The 17,754-nt window shown below is 34.2% G+C and overlaps 1 protein-coding gene across 3 annotated transcripts in view; it reads right to left on the bottom strand.

The window, feature by feature from the left end:
• Positions 1–16,679, bottom strand: part of LOC149788582 (uncharacterized) — a 91,658-nt gene extending 74,979 nt beyond the window's left edge. Inside the window, exons 1-5 of one of the 3 annotated variants that reach the window (XM_089974631.1) lie at positions 16,503–16,679; positions 9,191–9,447; positions 6,835–7,000; positions 4,502–4,654; positions 2,167–2,283 (exon numbers count right to left, since the gene is read on the bottom strand). In XM_089974631.1, coding sequence (XP_089830757.1) covers positions 2,167–2,283; positions 4,502–4,654; positions 6,835–7,000; positions 9,191–9,447; positions 16,503–16,563 — 754 coding nt within the window. In that variant the 5' untranslated portion in view covers positions 16,564–16,679. Of the gene's footprint in view, positions 1–2,166; positions 2,284–4,501; positions 4,655–6,834; positions 7,001–9,190; positions 9,448–12,529; positions 12,690–16,502 lie in introns of those variants that run through there. The other 2 variants (XM_089974629.1, XM_089974630.1) reach the window with 2 other exon arrangements.
• Positions 16,680–17,754: the final 1,075 nt, after the last annotated feature.

The following is a 17,754-nucleotide window of genomic DNA, read 5'->3' as shown; positions in this document are numbered from 1 at the left end:
TGGCAGGGCATTTTGAAATTTAGCATGTTGGAAAAAGCCACTAAATGACCCTAAATAGAAGAAACAAAGTATTGTTTCTCTCCGAAAAGGAGCAGAAGAAAATCAGTAACTGTGCTCAAAGAAGGACAGCCAGGACTTGCATGTTTTCTTCTAAATCAATCACAAAACTAAGAAACAGACACCTTTCTGTAGCAAAATAAGTTTTTGACTTCTTACCTTTTGACCTTTGCACTATATATTGTTTAGTTTCATAAACCGCAAATGGCTGTAGCAGGTAACAATATTCATTCTAGAACCAACCACAACAGATTTGGCATAATATACCTTAGAGGTTGATTATTTTTGAACTAAATGATGCACCTGGCACCTTGGCTCAAAAGCTCATTTTAGAGAGATCATTTGAGATGAGACAATTGCAAATCTGTGGGTTGTGCAGGGGAGAGACCCTGAAATGTGACAGAAGGTCCCTACTGGAAGGCAAGCCAGGTCTACATAGATATACCCACTTTAGCAGCTTCAGTGTAATAAATGGAGGTTTTAGTGGCAGTTTTAGTGGGAGGTTTTAGTGGAGGTTTTAGTGGGCTAGGAAGGAGTATGAACCTTGTGGCTAGATGTAAGGGTTGTAACAAAGAGGGAGCAACAGACCACCCACAATATCATCTAGCAACCTTGAGAAAACAGAGATCTGGTCTAGATTATGTCCCAGAAAGTTCCTCCAAACTGGATAGTTTTGGAAACATCCGAGCCTGAAGGTTTGGGACACAGATCTTTGGGCAAGAGGCAGTAAACCTCCTTCACTGCTTACTGGGCATCCAGGATTCATCTTCCTCTGCCTCCTTAACCAAAGGTTAAGAAAGGGAATTTAAAGGTAGAGGGTACATCAGCCCATTCTATGTCAAACTTGTTCACTTACTTTGTAGATTCATCAACTATCTTTCCATATCTAGTCAGATGAAGGCTATGAAATGGACATAGTTCTCCACAGGGAATATAGTGTTCTGAAAGATTCTGGTTCACCCTAAAGGGAGGACAGAGTTTTCATCATTCGATCAGATATTTTCTTCCTTGAATACTACTAGCTATGCAACAGTGACATGTCCATATGGTATTACTGATAATAAAATAACATTATTTTCAAGACGGATGCCACAGTGGCCTTATTCAATATCAGATTGGCACCAATTCTTTTTTCTCAACATCAGAAGAAGTCTTTCTGTGAAAACACCATTTGTTCAGGAGAAGTGGTGATAATGCGTGTTTTGAAGATGGCTGGCATAATGAATGCCTAAATGGCACCATTAAGAACAACCAGATATCATAACACGTTATTTAGTAAAAATCCCATGTTGATATGACCATCCATTTAGAAAAAGTGGTGATAATATTTTAAAAATGGCCACTGTCACATTGTCAGAAATACTGAATTCAAATTGGCTCCATTTTCAACTACAACTAATTAGACATCATGAGAAGTCTTTTGGTGAAAACCCATGTTGATGTCCATTTAGTAGTAATAATGATATGATTTTCAAGATGGCTTTTGTGGTGGCTATATTGGACGTCAAAGAAGCACCACCATTTTCATTTAGGAGCAGCTAGACTCATAAGAAGTCTTTAATTGAAAATCCCATGTTGATAGGACCATTCAGAAGTTGTAGCAACATAAAAATTGTCAAAATGGCCATTCTGGTCATTTTGGATATCAGACTGGCACCATTTTCATTTAGGACTCACTTGACATCATAAGAAGTCTTTCACTAAAACCTCATGTTGATTTGACCATACATTCGGGAGTAACATTAACAGGATTTTCAAGATGGCCATTGAGGTAGCCATATTGGATGTTTGTGTGGCACCATTTTCATTTAGGAACAACTAGACTATGTGATAAATGCATGTTTAAAGTTTCATAGGAATCCTCTGTGTAGTTTGGTAATAACAAACAAACAAATGGACAGACAATGGATGATGGGCAATCATCAGCTAATGGACCATCCCATAAGTTTTTCTGGTCTAGGTCCAGTAGAATTTAATGTTGATTGTATTAAAAATATAATTACCTATTATTCAAATGATTCTATAGTGTTAACAGCTGGTGTTCTTTTTACCTAGAAACTTATAACATAGTTCTAAATGCTAACAATTTGTCACAGAATACTGACTTACCTTCACATGTGACCCCATCTTTTCTTAACTGGAATCCATTACGACAGATGCATTTTGGCCCACGATCAGTGTCTATACAGTCCTGATTACATGGGTTATTCTCCTCACATGTTGCTACTATCAAACAAATAATACATGTTAGAAACTTCAAAAACAAGAGAATCATCAGCAAATGACATATCCCTCAGTCCCCTGTTAGAAACTTAAAACACAAGATTCTTTGAGAAATGACATATCCCCCATTTCTCTACTAATATAAGGACTCCAACTGAAGAAAGAAACTATGGTCCAGTACACTCAATTTGTATACTACTTATGTTTCACTTTATTTCCATGGTAACTTAGAAAAATATTGAATGCAGAAAATTTTAAGGATCAAAATGCATTTCAATACATCTTCTTGAAGTGTTGCAAGTTTGGTTATAATGCATTGAATGATCCGAGAGTTATGCTCTGAAATAAATGTTTCTTGACAGACAGACAGACAGATAAACAAATGGACATAGCAATCGTTATATCCTACTTTTTAAATAGTGAGGAGGATATAAAGAAAGGTCTATTGCATAAAAGTGCAAATGATGCTATTTTATTTTGATAGATATTTTATTTAAGTGATGTATCTAGGAATCCAAGGCCAGAGGAAGATGTATGTATGTATGTATGTATGTATGTATGTATGTATGTATGTATGTATGTATGTATGTATGCATGCATGCATGTATGTATGTATTAGCATTTAACAGTACATCAGCACAATAATGGTTACAGGGTGATGATTCAAAGTAAAAATCTAAATAAGTAAATATAATGAACACTTTATGAAGTTAAACCCTTCTGAAGAAATGTAAATTTAAAGTACTACTATAAAAATGACAATCTGTAAAGATGTACCCACTTGGTGCATGTGTTTTAAGCATATTACAGCAAAATACTAAACACCCATACTCACCAAGAGACATCAGTCTGATGGCATGTACAGCACTCACTCACTATAAATTGATAACATCTTTAAGGTCATGAATTCCATTTATTATTGTTATGTATATTTAATTTGCATTGTGATTTACCTTTGTTCATAACAGAGGGTAAGAGTTGGGCCTACCTGACCAATGTCTTTTGTTTTGTAAACATATAACATAGCTAAATTTTGTATGATTTTAGATTATATTTAAGATCATTATTACTTGAAGGTTAACATGTTTACCTCAATTTGAGTTCAGGACATGGGTTTTCTCCTCTTGTAATTCCTGGTGTAACCACTGTTTGCCATGTTCATTGCTAAAGTTTTAGTAACAGACCTTATATTGTGGACTACCTTAGAATGTTCTGGAATTGAACTTTTGACCCTCATCCTGATCCTCATATTGTGACTTAGGTTTTTATATGAAGGAGAAGTAAACAGAAATTATTTATTCCTAGTTTAATATCCGACCACTGGAGTCAGTCTTTTAGTTGTATTCAGTTCTTAATTTGAGAAGATTTATTTATTTAAATTATTCTTTGGAATTACAAAGTGCTCATTAATAATTTCCAACTAACTCATTATTTTGGGATTTTTATGAATTCATTAAAAGACATTTTAGACTATATGATTGCAATATATCAAGACTTAGAACATCAACACAATTCCAGGCTATTGGTACATCAGCATTTTCAAGATTGGAATTCATTCAAAACATCACTAGAATTTATTCAGAATACTCTATACTTCTGGACTTGTGATATAACTTTAAGGGTTATTTGGGATTACAGAACTTTAAGGGCTATTTGGGATTACAAAACTTTAAGAGTTATTTGGGATTACAGAACTTTAAGGGCTATTTGGGATTACAAAACTTTAAGGGTTATTTGGGATTACAAAACTTAAAAGACTATTTGGGATTACAGAACTTAAAAGACTATTTGGGATTACAGAACTTTAAAGACTATTTGGGATTAATTCACAATGGTGCAAGTTCTCTTCAAATTTTCACTTTGTATTCTGGAACAATAAATTATTTTTGAATTTTACAAAACTTGCTGGTTCTCACTCTGTTTACTTAGTTTAAGACCAGAGAGTCATCACATTATAAAAAAGTAAAATACATGTATAGCATACATCATTATAAGACAGTTTCACTGTAAGCTGTAATAATCCATGGCTACCATGAACAGTGTGATAAAGAGGGGGTACTGTTATCATATTGATTTTGATAAATCCATAATTCAACCATTAAAATCATCTTTTGGGTGATGTACATCTCTTCACATTACAACATAAAGAGTGAAAGATTTTTGCCCACTAACAATACTGGACAGGTAAGATAGTGTTATCAGTTCATTTTATAGATCATACCAACAGAAGAGGTGAGATAACAAGTTCTCCCATCTCGTGCAAGGCTGTATCCTGACCGACAAGCACAGCGGTAAGAACCAATTGTGTTCATACAGATCTGGCTGCAAAGCTGCTCGGAACTAAAGACAGTACATTCATCTATGTCAGCAATATCTGAAAATAATAATAACATTATTAATGATAATAATAATAATGGAAAACATTTCTCCAAAGTTTAGAAGAAATATTACAATAATATCTGTTTATGTTTTTAAGGCTCTGTGCTAGACGAAATTTGGGTGAACAAAATAAACCTTCCTTATTTGGGCAAAATTGGTAAAACTAAGGAGCAGTGTATAGTGCAAGTCACATACAGGCATAAGTTGCAAAAATAATGTTATTTTTAAAATTTAATCGTAATATGGTTATAACAAAGTTTATTTAATCTGATTTTTGAGTGATCTATGCATAATTGTCATAGAAAAATTACCTGACAAAAATTAGTGATTACTATGTACTTTTATAATGGCAATTTGGCATTACACTGGGTCAAGAAAGTTGATATTGGATTGAACTATTACTAGTACAGTTGGAATCATGATACAAGAAGTTGTGCATCTTCATCTCCTGTATTCAACTATGAATGGAATAGAGGAGTGACATACAATAAACTGTATTCTTATCTTGTACATATGACATTTCTTCAAAATGATAATTTAGCAGGATGTAAATTTTAACTAAAATAAATCTGAATTGCCAGCCGTGTTTCTAGTCTTTTACATGTATGAAAGCACATATCTGTATAGGAAAAATATGTAATGTGTAGGAATTGAAATAAAAGATGTGACATAACCATAAAGAAGATATATACGAAATTACACAATTCCCTCCAACTTATAGGACTTGCATATGGATTGTTGTTTCCCTGCCTGTGTTTTCCTGGGAATTTTTTTTTGTAAACGACAACATTGTTGTGTCTCCTTTTATTTTTGTAATACAACTTTTTTTACCACGCGTAAAGTTTACAATAGTCAAACTTCTGTGTTCGCACGTTCCTGTCAGATGATTCAAATAATGATTGGTTGCTATTAAAAGTATACAAATATGAAATTTTCTCTGCCCCAAGATAGCTTGACAAAACTATTCTTGTACTGATTTTTTTTATGCTCTAAAATTTTCCCAGGCCTTTCACTCTTGCCGCTCCACCGCCTCATTTGTTCTTTTTTTTAAAAAATTAAAAAAGGTCGTTCCTTAACCTTTTTGCTGTACACAACGACAATCTCGAAAAAAGGTTACATTTGAAAATCTATAACAGTGTCCACGGTAGAATTTATATTTTCATACAATTATAGTATGATATATTGGATAAAGTGATTAATTATAATATAGTAAAGGACCACTCATGTTCCTACTGCACCATAATTCACTAAAAGGAGCACCAATATGGACAAAAGAACATAAAACTTTCAACTAAGAAGCGTCTATTTGCACTGTCGGCGCGTAGTAACCTTAGGTAAGACCGATTCGCACGTCTGTCATGGGCTGGAAGAGATTATACGCATGATGATAGGTCAATGCATAATGGACGAGTCCAAAATATCCCGAATGATGAAAGTGATGAGGGAAGTAACATACGCCATTACTTTTTGACAACCGATGTATTAGACAACAAAAAAAAACACTTTAAACAAGGAAATTGTTCCACAGTTTCGTATGGGGGCCGTGTACTAAATTGTATATGTTCACTAATAATATATGTCACACAATTTTGGATTACAATAATTATGTATCATATGATGTGCAGACAAGTAAGTTTCCTGGATTTTTTAAATTTTTATGTGTTACGCCTTAAATGAAACCAAGGGAAATGCGATCAGTTTTGAAAGTCTTGAGAATACGAGATTTATCTTCGCAATCTAAATTTTATGAGATAGAAATTCCAAAGCTATGGTTTAAATTATACTGCGCCATTTCGTGCTTTATGTCATTAATATGACTTTTTTTCTTCTAAACAAACAAACTTCAGTAACCTAATATTTTGTGAAGCCATTTCGGGCGAGTAATCTGTGGAATTAAAAATGTTGCAAAGATCACAGATTCATTTGACCAGAAGGAAATATTGAAAATAAAAATATTTGCCGTAATACAAGTAAAAGTAGTTTGACATTTTCAGCCTTCAAATCATTTCTCCTGTGGATGGCGTAACATCATCGTTCATGTTGTTGTTTCATCAGTTTAACTCTTTAAATCGCAAATCAGGGATACAATTAAAATCTGTAGTGGATAAATTAACTAATAAGTGAAAATCAAACAAAGACTGTTGCCAGTTTGTGTTGTTTCTTCCTCTAATGTACCTGTGGATCTGTTGGTATAGGAATGTCCTTCCCCTCCTCCAGGATTGATGATTCCCGTGCAGCACTCCATGAAGGTGATGTCACATGGGTTCCCTATGTTAGGAGGTTGACACTCCATTCCCATGGCCCGGGTCATGCCCCCCAACCGGCAACACTGGCAGCACTCCTGTGACATGGGGAATTGCATAAATACATGTTGGGACATCATCAAAAATCATAATATATATTTGAAATGCTCCATTTTGAAAAAATCAAATTGAAATGATACAGTCAAATAAAAGAAAATCCACCCAGGGGTTTATGAGATATATACAAATTAAAAACGTTTATGAGATATACACAAATTAAAAACGTTTATGAGATATATACAAATTAAAAACGTTCACCAAAAACTTAACAATTTGTTAACAATGGCGACGTCAGAAAAGTGATTGCTATATTTAGCTTCCCACTAACGTGGGCTGGGACAAAAAAAAAGGCATGTACAAAAGGACAGAAACATGCATATTACCACTCACGTTAGCTGGACAATAAAAAGGCATTTACAAAAGGACATAAACTTTCATTTTAAATGTGTCTGTGTCAAACGATGTTTGTGCATAATCCTGATAACAAAAACCAAAGAGTCGAACAAATGTATTTTTCTTTAAATAATCTAATCCGTTAATCTACATATAGATTAAGGAGATTAAATCTGAGATCTACTTAGTGGGCGATCTCTTTTTAGTTAGATTGCACATTTATAGAAATATGTCATCGATCTTGCTAAAAACAGTTCGAATTTAACGATTTCATGTACAAACAAGATCCCAACAGTATTCTGTTCACCTGAAAATCGAATCAGTTCATCTACATATGGATCGAAACATGCCTACTAAAGTCAGTTGTCTACGTTGAGCGGTTTTGCATAATCGTATTAATCAAGCTTTCCGAGATGGACAAATGAAAGTACAGACAGACTGGCAGAAGGGATCGATTCAATGTGCCCCTGATGGAGGCAGTGGAGGCATACAAGGCATGCAAGGCAGTACAGTGGTTTGGTCTCACTAGAGCGCATCCCATTTGAGCGCCGCTCAGTGAGGCGCTGAACATTTTTTCTTTCTCATTAGGGCTAATCCCGTTAGGGCGCAAACAAAATCTCACTAGAGCGCATTCACAATAGGGCGCGGAGAAAAAAAAAAGTTCAACAAGATTGAATTGCCATTACGTTTGATGTTATATATGTTATAATATGTACAAACATCATCCGAACATCTGGCGTCTACTTACAGCAATTCGTTGTTGTTGTTGTTGTAGAGTTTAACGCCATTTTCCAGCACACGATAGGCTATACATGGCGGCCAGTATTAATGGTGGAGGAAGAACCCGGGAAATCCCCAGAAAGAACCACCGACCCACGAGAAGCTACTGGCAAGCTTTCTACAGCAATTCGTGACGAGCAGGCCAGTTCCGCCGTTACACGACTGCAAATCACTGCAGGACAAGAAGTGGTACGTCCAAACAAAAAATATTTGGACATTGAAAAACGCATTCAGAGACTGACGCTATTGAACTGATTACTGGTATTAGCCATATTCTGAATCAACCCATTTAAAATAAATATAAAGTTACAGTTAACAAATGTGTTTTTCATTCTGAATCAACCCATTTAAAATAAATATAAAGTTACAGTTAACAAATGTGTTTTTCATTGTTCGCGCTCTAGTGATATTAATTCTTCGCGCTCTGATGAGATGCGCCCTAATAAGATTAGCTCTAGTAGGACAAAAATATTTTTTGCGCTCTAGTGTGATAAGCTCTAATGGTTTGCGCTCTAATGAGACGTTACTAGTACAGTACAGGCATATAAGGCAAGATTCAGGTTAGAACAAACCAAATAATGCAGTACCAACATTTTGTTTTCTTCTCAATTGACGCCAATCTCAATACGAGCATTATCAGTATTATTCAAAACGTAATTTGTGTTTAAAATTAGGGCCATCTTACCTGCGTTAAAATTAAGTGGTTTACACTGTATCTACAGCATGAGCAAGCTCTGTCGAGATGCCATTTAAAGCTGGAAATATGACTGGAAACAAAACCTACATTTAAATTTACTGTGTTCAACAAAAGGTCTGAAAAAAAATTTGTTAGTTATAGTATCAAACTCTTTTCATTTTAATTCTTTCGGTAATTCAAATATACAACCAAAGATTTTTATATACGTTGAGATTTAATTTGAGATTTAATTTAAAATAAGAAGACTTATCATTTTAAAATAAGATGGCAACCGGGCAGGCTATGATTTCCTCTAGTATTTATAAAGAAAAGCCGACGTATGAATGACAGATGTGCTTTATCCAGGCCGTTAATGTACCTTGTAATCTTCCGATCCCATTTCAGTATTCCTAACAACACATGCCCCCAGCTGTGCCTGACCGTCGTGTTTTCCTTTCTCACACTGTGCGTTTTGCTTGGCTTTGACGCAGCAGACCTCAAGAATCAGTCGGCAGGCTTGCTGATCTGTGTCCTCCACATTGCTCACCATGCTTGGGTAATTGTCGCAGCGAGAATCCTGCTGTGCCCAATCGGTGCCAGCCATACAACAAGTTTCCACAATGTTGCCAAGCTCACCTGAAAGTCAAAACTGGTATGAGAAAGAGTTTTAACAATGCATTTCTTTGTTTCTCACTGAAATTTCTACAAAGATGACATGTTAGGAACGAATTCGAAATAAACAGTGTGACCCTAGATCGATCAATAAATCACCAAATACAATACATAAACTATTTTTTCCATTAACTCTAAGATGACAATATGCTATGATTTCATACATTTTTCTGATCAATTGCTGTCGCTCATTTTATATTATACATTTTTTTTATTTATCTGTCGCCGTCGTTCACTTTAATCTACTTTGATACTATCATTGTTACATGCTTTAGTTTTGCTTTGATCGGTCACTCGTTTAAAATGTGCTCTGATCTGTTCATGTCATCTGTTTGAATTTTGGTTTAATCTGTCACTGTCACTTGTTTGTGTTGTTTTCTTCTTTGATCTGTCTGTGCTTAAATATTGTTACAAACCGTGGGTATTTGCTTGACCGAGCGGTGTCAAACCCTGGCGCGATTCCGCTAGAAGTCATAAGTTTACCCCAAATTTCCAATGACTTCTATACAACTTAAGTTGTAAATCAGAAAGCCGGACGGGTCCATTATATACATAAACTTTACTCTAATCAATGCAAGACCACAGATCTCACAACATTCCAAATATATATCAACCGCACATCTGCATGGTTTCTCTTCATCAATATTCCGTACCGTCAGCAGTTCACGTCGTAGAAACTATACAACTATCCACTAACACCGGGAACTATTATTTACTACGTCACTTTAGGCCAGTCAATTCATAGTGAAAGGCACATTTCGCCAATAAAACTGCATCACATTTGCCACCATGGCGACATAAACGGTATCTGCAGAGTCCCTTCTTGTTGATTCCATTGTGTAATTTACCGGTTCCCTACCAAAAATACTGCCAATACAGCCACACCACCAATGTACACCACTAGATTTTAAAAGGAATGGTACGACAGGGACACTCATACGGTTTTGACATGAATTCGCTAAAATGTTTGAAGTGCAGAGCTTAGACCATATTATTTAAAAGCAATTTACAAGATAATACGCTCCTGTGGACAATCTTATCAACCTTATGAATTTTGTTTTTATTGAAAATGCTATCAATGACAGTGTTTGGCTACTGAATTTCAAAAGAGTGTTTTTGATCTTGGTTTTCCAGAAGTTTGGGAAACAGAATAAGGACGTGTTGCCGTTGGAAATGTGGGAGAGAGTGAGGACAAAATATATCCAGGATGAGCTAAATTTACCAATGGAAGTTTGGAAAGATAGATCCAGGATGGGTTAAACTTGTCATTGGAAGTTAGAAGAACATTAAATCTTGGCTTGATGACTTAGCAGTTTCATCAAAACTAGATTATTCAAAATTGATTGGAAATTTAAAAAATATTTAATTTCTTATTCCATTGGAGAAATACGTACAGGACGTGACCGTAGTTAGATGATTGTCTCGTCTTTTAGAAATTGGGTTTAGAAGATCTGAAATCACGATTAGAAATCAAGGAACCCATAAGCTTTGTAATCTAGATCAAATTCAAGATCGGAATCACATTTTTTCTGTATGTCCTGCCATGTGTCAATATGGAAATTCCTTACCACGATATTGTTAATATTAATCGCACATTAGAAAAATACTAAAATTTCATGACAAATGCACCAACTAAATTATTCTATACATTGACCTTGACCTTGATGCCGTGGATATAGTACGCGACACGCCATCTATACAAGATACATAACTAACTAAAGTATCATCAATATATCTGCAGCGGTTCCAATGTTATCCTCTTGGTGCGGATGGATTTCACAGAATCCCATTCATTTAACATTCAGGCAGTCGGGGTGGGGGCATATTTATGCGACACCACGTCTCGTTATAATAAATACTTGTACAAAGTTTCCCTGAAATATCTCAAACCGTTACAAAGTTATGGACCAGACAAGCAAATGGACGGATGGATAACAACATAATGAGCCTGACTTGATGGTATATCAAACTGGTGTGCTCATTGTAGTCACGCATTTTTTTTTTATATATGGCATCTATGTGCTAATTATTACGATCTTGCTTGTATATAATGTTGATTTCTATTTATTGTGTTCTCTTTGCACTTCTAGCATTTTAATTTTGTAATTTCTGAATCTCCTTTGAGTATGTAACATCTAAGTGTATCATTAAGAAGTTCAAAAGAAAAGATTATTTAGCGTTATGTACATACAAAAGTCCAAAGTGCTAGTAATTTATGCAGTAGAGTCACATGACATTAACGTTTTTATAAAGGCGAAGAATATAGTCCTCTACTAGCAAGGTTTAAAACACACACACACCACCACCACCAATAACATGAAAGTACTAGTAACTTCTTTTGGGTGCGGTGATTTTGAACGCACCTAGCTGCATCCTTGCTCAAAGTTGCATGACTGCGCGACCAACAAATATAAGAAACTTCTCTACATGCAAAACTAAACTTAGGTGGGAAAGATGGAAAGACGGATGGACACGTGAAATAATATATGTTACTTCCACATTCACGGAAGGGTTATCAATGTCGTGGATGACAATGAGTACAGAAATAAAAAGAAGTCACGTGTCAATATTTCGTTATGATCTAATTTGTTAAAGAGTTATGGAGAGAAATGTGCAACTGTAAGCTGCACTAATATTAATAGTAATATTTCGGAAAATATATAGAAAGAAAAACATGGTAAAAAGAACTTTCACGATTTCACCACAAAACTAATATTTCTTATAATACGCATGCTAAACCCTGCAATCTTGTGGCTGTAGCCTAGATTCCTCCAGCACGACTAATGGAGGAATAAGTGGCTCAGTTGCTAGCGTGCCGGAATCTCGAAAGAAAGTCGTGTGGGTTCAAATCGTACGTTGCATCAGTCCGGGGTGTGTGAATGGGGGTGGGCTACTACGGCGTGTCGTTGGTCAAGTCACCTAAATTGCCTCTGTGCTAGGTATCAAAATTATGTTGCTGTCCCTTAGAACACCAGTCTAAACTAATATGCAAGATATTTGCATCTTATATAATTAGGTATTTCGTTTATACAAGAACAGTTCCTACCTTGAACGTATGATAATCGCATTATTGCAATTACTGATACCTGGAATAAGAGAAACTGCATGTCTATCACAAAGGATCACAAACCACACAGAACGAACTAAGTGGCGCAGATGAGATGGTTGTCTAGTACTCAACAGTTGAGAGAGGAATCCGCCCCCTACTTAGTATGTAAATTAGTGATAATGACAGCCAAAAGAATACAGTCCAACTCTTACACCAATTATTCCGATTACTTATCTGTTGTTTTAAACTTGATCCACTCAGTACTAAATATACTCTGGCTCTACTATCGAAAATTAGTGAGGGTTCACCAGGATATATCTGCCAGCAAAGTTATACTTTACGATTTCACCAGTTACGACTTCTTTACGTTTCTTTTTATCATACAAACGAAGAGATGCAGTCGTGGAAGATACTTTAAACTATTCCCCATTCTGGATATAATAATAAGTCATTACATATTACGCATGATTGTTCGTCTTTTTTTAAAATCTTTTTTTTTTAGATGAACAAAAGCAAGAAACAGGCCATGGCCTGTATGTCCAACCTGTCCCAGAATTATCATTCCAAATCCAAAGCAGAACAAAACAGTATTGAAATAAGAGAAAAGTGGCAAATAATGTAAAACATGCCGTATTGCTTAATCTAGGGTATAGACTTACAAATGGACGGACACTGACATGGAAAGTAAACTTCCTTCAGGATTGCTCAACATCCCACCCACCCCACCCCCAACTTTAGGTTTGGGCAATGCAATCTATATTTTTTTGTTTCGGGGTAGGGGAATGAGGTAATTGACCATTTCATGCACTTTCAATATAGTCCTGCATGATTTTTCTGGGTTTGAGTTGGGCTTTTACAGTACTTTTAATGCGTTATTGACTATATCATGCAGAGGAAATGGGAGACCAAATCCTTTCCGAATGACAAACGGAGGCCGCCAAACCAGACTGGCTTGGGCGGGTAATGAACACGTGATATTTTGAATTCCAGGTGAAAATATTGCAAAATTAAGTTTATCCAAAGTCCCAATGAACAAGACAAAAATATCTGGATGAACAGGAGTTTAATTTTCTGCAAATCCGATTTTTGTAGAATCCTCGTTACATAATGTGATTCGGAAGTTCTACTGCAAAATTAATTATTTCTTTTTCAATATCAACTATAACAAGAATTGTATTTATGTCAATATACACAATGAGATGAATTACGCCTGCATCAACATTCACTGTTGGATGAATTACGTCTATACCAATATCTACTTTAGGATGAATTATGTCTATCTCAATATCCACTTTAGGATGAATTATGTCTATATCAATATCGACTATAGGATGAATTACGTCTATATCAATATCCACTTTAGGATGAATTATGTCTATACCAATATCTACTTTAGGATGAATTATGTCTATACCAATATCTACTTTAGGATGAATTATGTCTATACCAATATCTACTTTAGGATGAATTATGTCTATCTCAATATCCACTTTAGGAGGAATTATGTCTATATCAATATCGACTATTGGATGAATTACGTCTATATCAATATCGACTATAGGATGAATTACGTCTATACCAATCTCTACTATAGGATGAATTATTTATATACCAATATCTACTTTAGGATGAATTATGTCTATACCAATGTCTACTTTAGGATGAATTATGTCTATCTCAGTATCCACTTTAGGATGAATTATGTCTATATCAGTATCTACTATATGATGAATTATGTCTATATCAGTATCCACTATAGGATGAATTATGTCATCAGTATCTACTATAAGATGAATTATGTCTTTACCAATATCCACTTTAAGATGAATTATGTCTATATCAATATCTACTATATGATGAATTATGTCTATATCAATATCTAATATAGGGTGAATTACGTCTATACCAATATCCACTTTAGGATGAATTATGTCTATATCACTATATACTATAATGAATTATGTCTCTATCAGTATCAACTATAGGATGAATTATGTCTATATCAATATCTACTATATGATGAATTATGTCTATATCAGTATCCACTATAGGATGAATTATGTCGATATCAGTATCTACTATAGGATGAATTATGTCTATATTAGTATCCACTATAGGATGAATTATGTCTATATCAGTATCTACTATATGATGAATTATGTCTATATCAATATATACTATATGATGAATTATGTCTATATCAGTATCCACTATAGGATGAATTATGTCGTTATCATTATCTACTATAGGATGAATTATGTCTATACCAATATATACTATAGGATGAATTATATCTATATCAATATCCATTATAGGATGAATTATGTCTATATCAGAATCCATTATAGGATGAATTATGTCATATATGATGAATTATGTCTATATCAGTATCCACTTCAGGATGAATTATGTCTATATCATTATCGACTATAGGATGAATTATGTCTATATCAATGGTCATATCAATATCCACTTTAGGATGAATTATGTCTATATCAATATCCACTTTAGGATGAATTATGTCTATATCAGACTCCATTATAGGATGAATTATGTCTATATTAACATGAATTGTGTTTACAGCATTATCTACTGTTACATAATTGATATCTATATTGATTGTCAATGTGCAGTAAAACATTGAAATTCTAGAAAGTCAACCATACATGTAGAAATACATGAAACAAAATCTGTTATAAATCAGGTTATATCTGTTCTTGATCCCTCTTTCATGCCCTTGATGTGATATTTCCTGTCCTTTTCACAAAGTTTAACTAATTGAGTGGAGTAAAGACTTCAGTGTCTCAGCCAGCATGGGTAATATGATAGTCTTGTCACGTGATCATGTGAAAGGCATCCACATATCCAGTAACTTCTCAATAGGCTCTGGTCATTAGCGTTATGTAATTAGTTTTATTATTCTTTTATTTGCATTTGTTTGACCATAGTAGTCAGTGAGGAGATATCTCAGACATACGTAATGTATGCAGATTAGAGTTAATTAGACTGTAATATAACATTACATGTGGTAAGAATTGATGAGATGATATTTTAACTTAGAATGTTTGAATAGTTTCTGGATCAATTAAAGAGAATACGAGCTTCTGCAAAACTCAGGACACAATATACGTGTAAGATTATTCTCGCACTTCAGCGAAGGACATGGTACAACACCCCTTACCCCTTTGCATACGTCTGTACATCCGTGACTAGCTTGGCGTATCGCTTCTCCTCCCACACAGTTTGGGGGGTTGTAATAAAACAATGTACACTAGACGTGTAGTTGGTATTAATGCAGTCAAGTTTTACAGTACCTCTAGACCAGGTTGGGGAAATTTTTTATGTAAAAAAAGCGAATAAGAACTACTTTAGGAATTCAGTTCGTCAGTTTGAGTTTAGATGTGTTTGTTGTTGTAGATGCACATTTCGGTTTTACATTGTTTTCGTCTTCTCCATAGTGAGGCAAATATATTTAAAAATTGGAGAGAAAAGTAGATAACCTAAAATGTGTTAGTTCGTCACAGCTTCTTACACTGCTTGTTGGATATTATTAAAGTCTTGAAGGCTCGATGTGAGGTTGATGCAGATACAAAATGAAGTTTTACTTCTTTTTTTAAAATATCTGATCCATTTTGGGGCAACTTTAAAATGTTTTCTTTCATTACACCCCTTGATGATTTAAACAAAAACTGTAGGCTAGATAAGTGGTTTGTGTATATGTTAGGGTGAAACAAATTATGCAACTGTAAGTTGTAATATTGCAACAATACCTACTATTTATATTTTGTTTTTAAATTAAAGGACAGAAGCTAATACAAAGGTTACAGAATATTCACAACTTAATACACAAAATTTGCAAAACATTTTGTATTATGCCCACTAAAATATATAATTTTTATATACATCCTGAGTTCTGCAAGTTTTACAATCAGTAAGTTTTGAAATAGTTTTCTAAAGGAACAATTCTTACCTTTTATATATGACAGTCGCACTATTGCAATTAGAAATAATTGGAATAACTGCTTATCCATCACAAATTATCACAATCTTCACACAGAAAGACAAAAATTTCTTGAACAAAAGAAAGAACTAAAGTTGCGCAGATGGTTGTGAAGTACTCGACAATTCAGCTAAATCCGCCCCCTACTCACTATGTAAATTAGTGATAATAACAGCTACAGTCTGACACTTAGCCCAATTATTCCGATTACTTATCTCAATTGTCTGAATTGGTCCACACAGTACTAAATACACTCCGTACTGCTACAGAAAATTAATGAGGGTCTCACAAGAAAAGTTTGCAAGGAGAAAGAAATCAAGAATATGAGCCACATATATATATATATATATATATATATATATATATATATATATATATATATATATATATATATATATATATATATGGTATTGTCATGCGCACGTACAAACGGACGGACATGGACGTGAAAACAAATTGATTGCAATGGATGTTAAGCTTCCGCCTGGCAGAATCGACATAACTAAAACAGCTTCGATAATTTATTTTTGAGACAATAAAGTCTGTTCTGTATTAGTAGAAAACAAAATATATTTCAAAATGAGTATCTTGTCTGGGAGTAGAAAACCAAGCCTTGTGGAAAGGTCTGATAAATGCATGCTAAATATAATGGCCACTTGTAATAATTGTTATTCTCTAAAATAATTGAAAATCAAAACTGAAAATATATAATTCAGGCTGAAAATACAGTGAACCCCAGTTTGTTCAAAGTACCTAGGGAAAAAGAAAAATATATGAGATTAATATCTATATCGATATTTACTGTAAGATTAATGATGTATCTAACAATATTTACTGAGAGATTAATGATGTATATAACAAAATCTATGTGAGATTGTCTACATCAATCTCTACCATGAGATTAATGTACATAACAATATATACCGTGAGATTAATGTCTATAATTATATCTACTGTGAGATTAATGATGTCTGTATTAATATCTAATGTGAGATTAATATCTACAATAATATCTAACGTGAGATTAATGTCTATAACAATATTTACTGTGAGATTCATGATGTAGCAAAATCTACTTAAGATTAATGGTGTCAATATTAATATATATTGCGAGATTAATGTCAAAACAATATCTACCGTGAGATTAATGTCTATAACAAAATCTGCTGTGAGATTAATTGTGTCTCTGTTAATATCTACTGAGATTAATGTCTATATCAAT

This window comes from Sinohyriopsis cumingii, chromosome 11, assembly GCF_028554795.1.
Source record: "Sinohyriopsis cumingii isolate HCF-2022 chromosome 11, ASM2855479v2, whole genome shotgun sequence".
Classification (NCBI taxonomy): Eukaryota; Metazoa; Mollusca; class Bivalvia; order Unionida; family Unionidae; genus Sinohyriopsis; species Sinohyriopsis cumingii.
The sequence above is the reverse complement of the archived record's forward strand: the minus strand, read 5'-3'. Positions and strand labels throughout refer to the sequence as shown.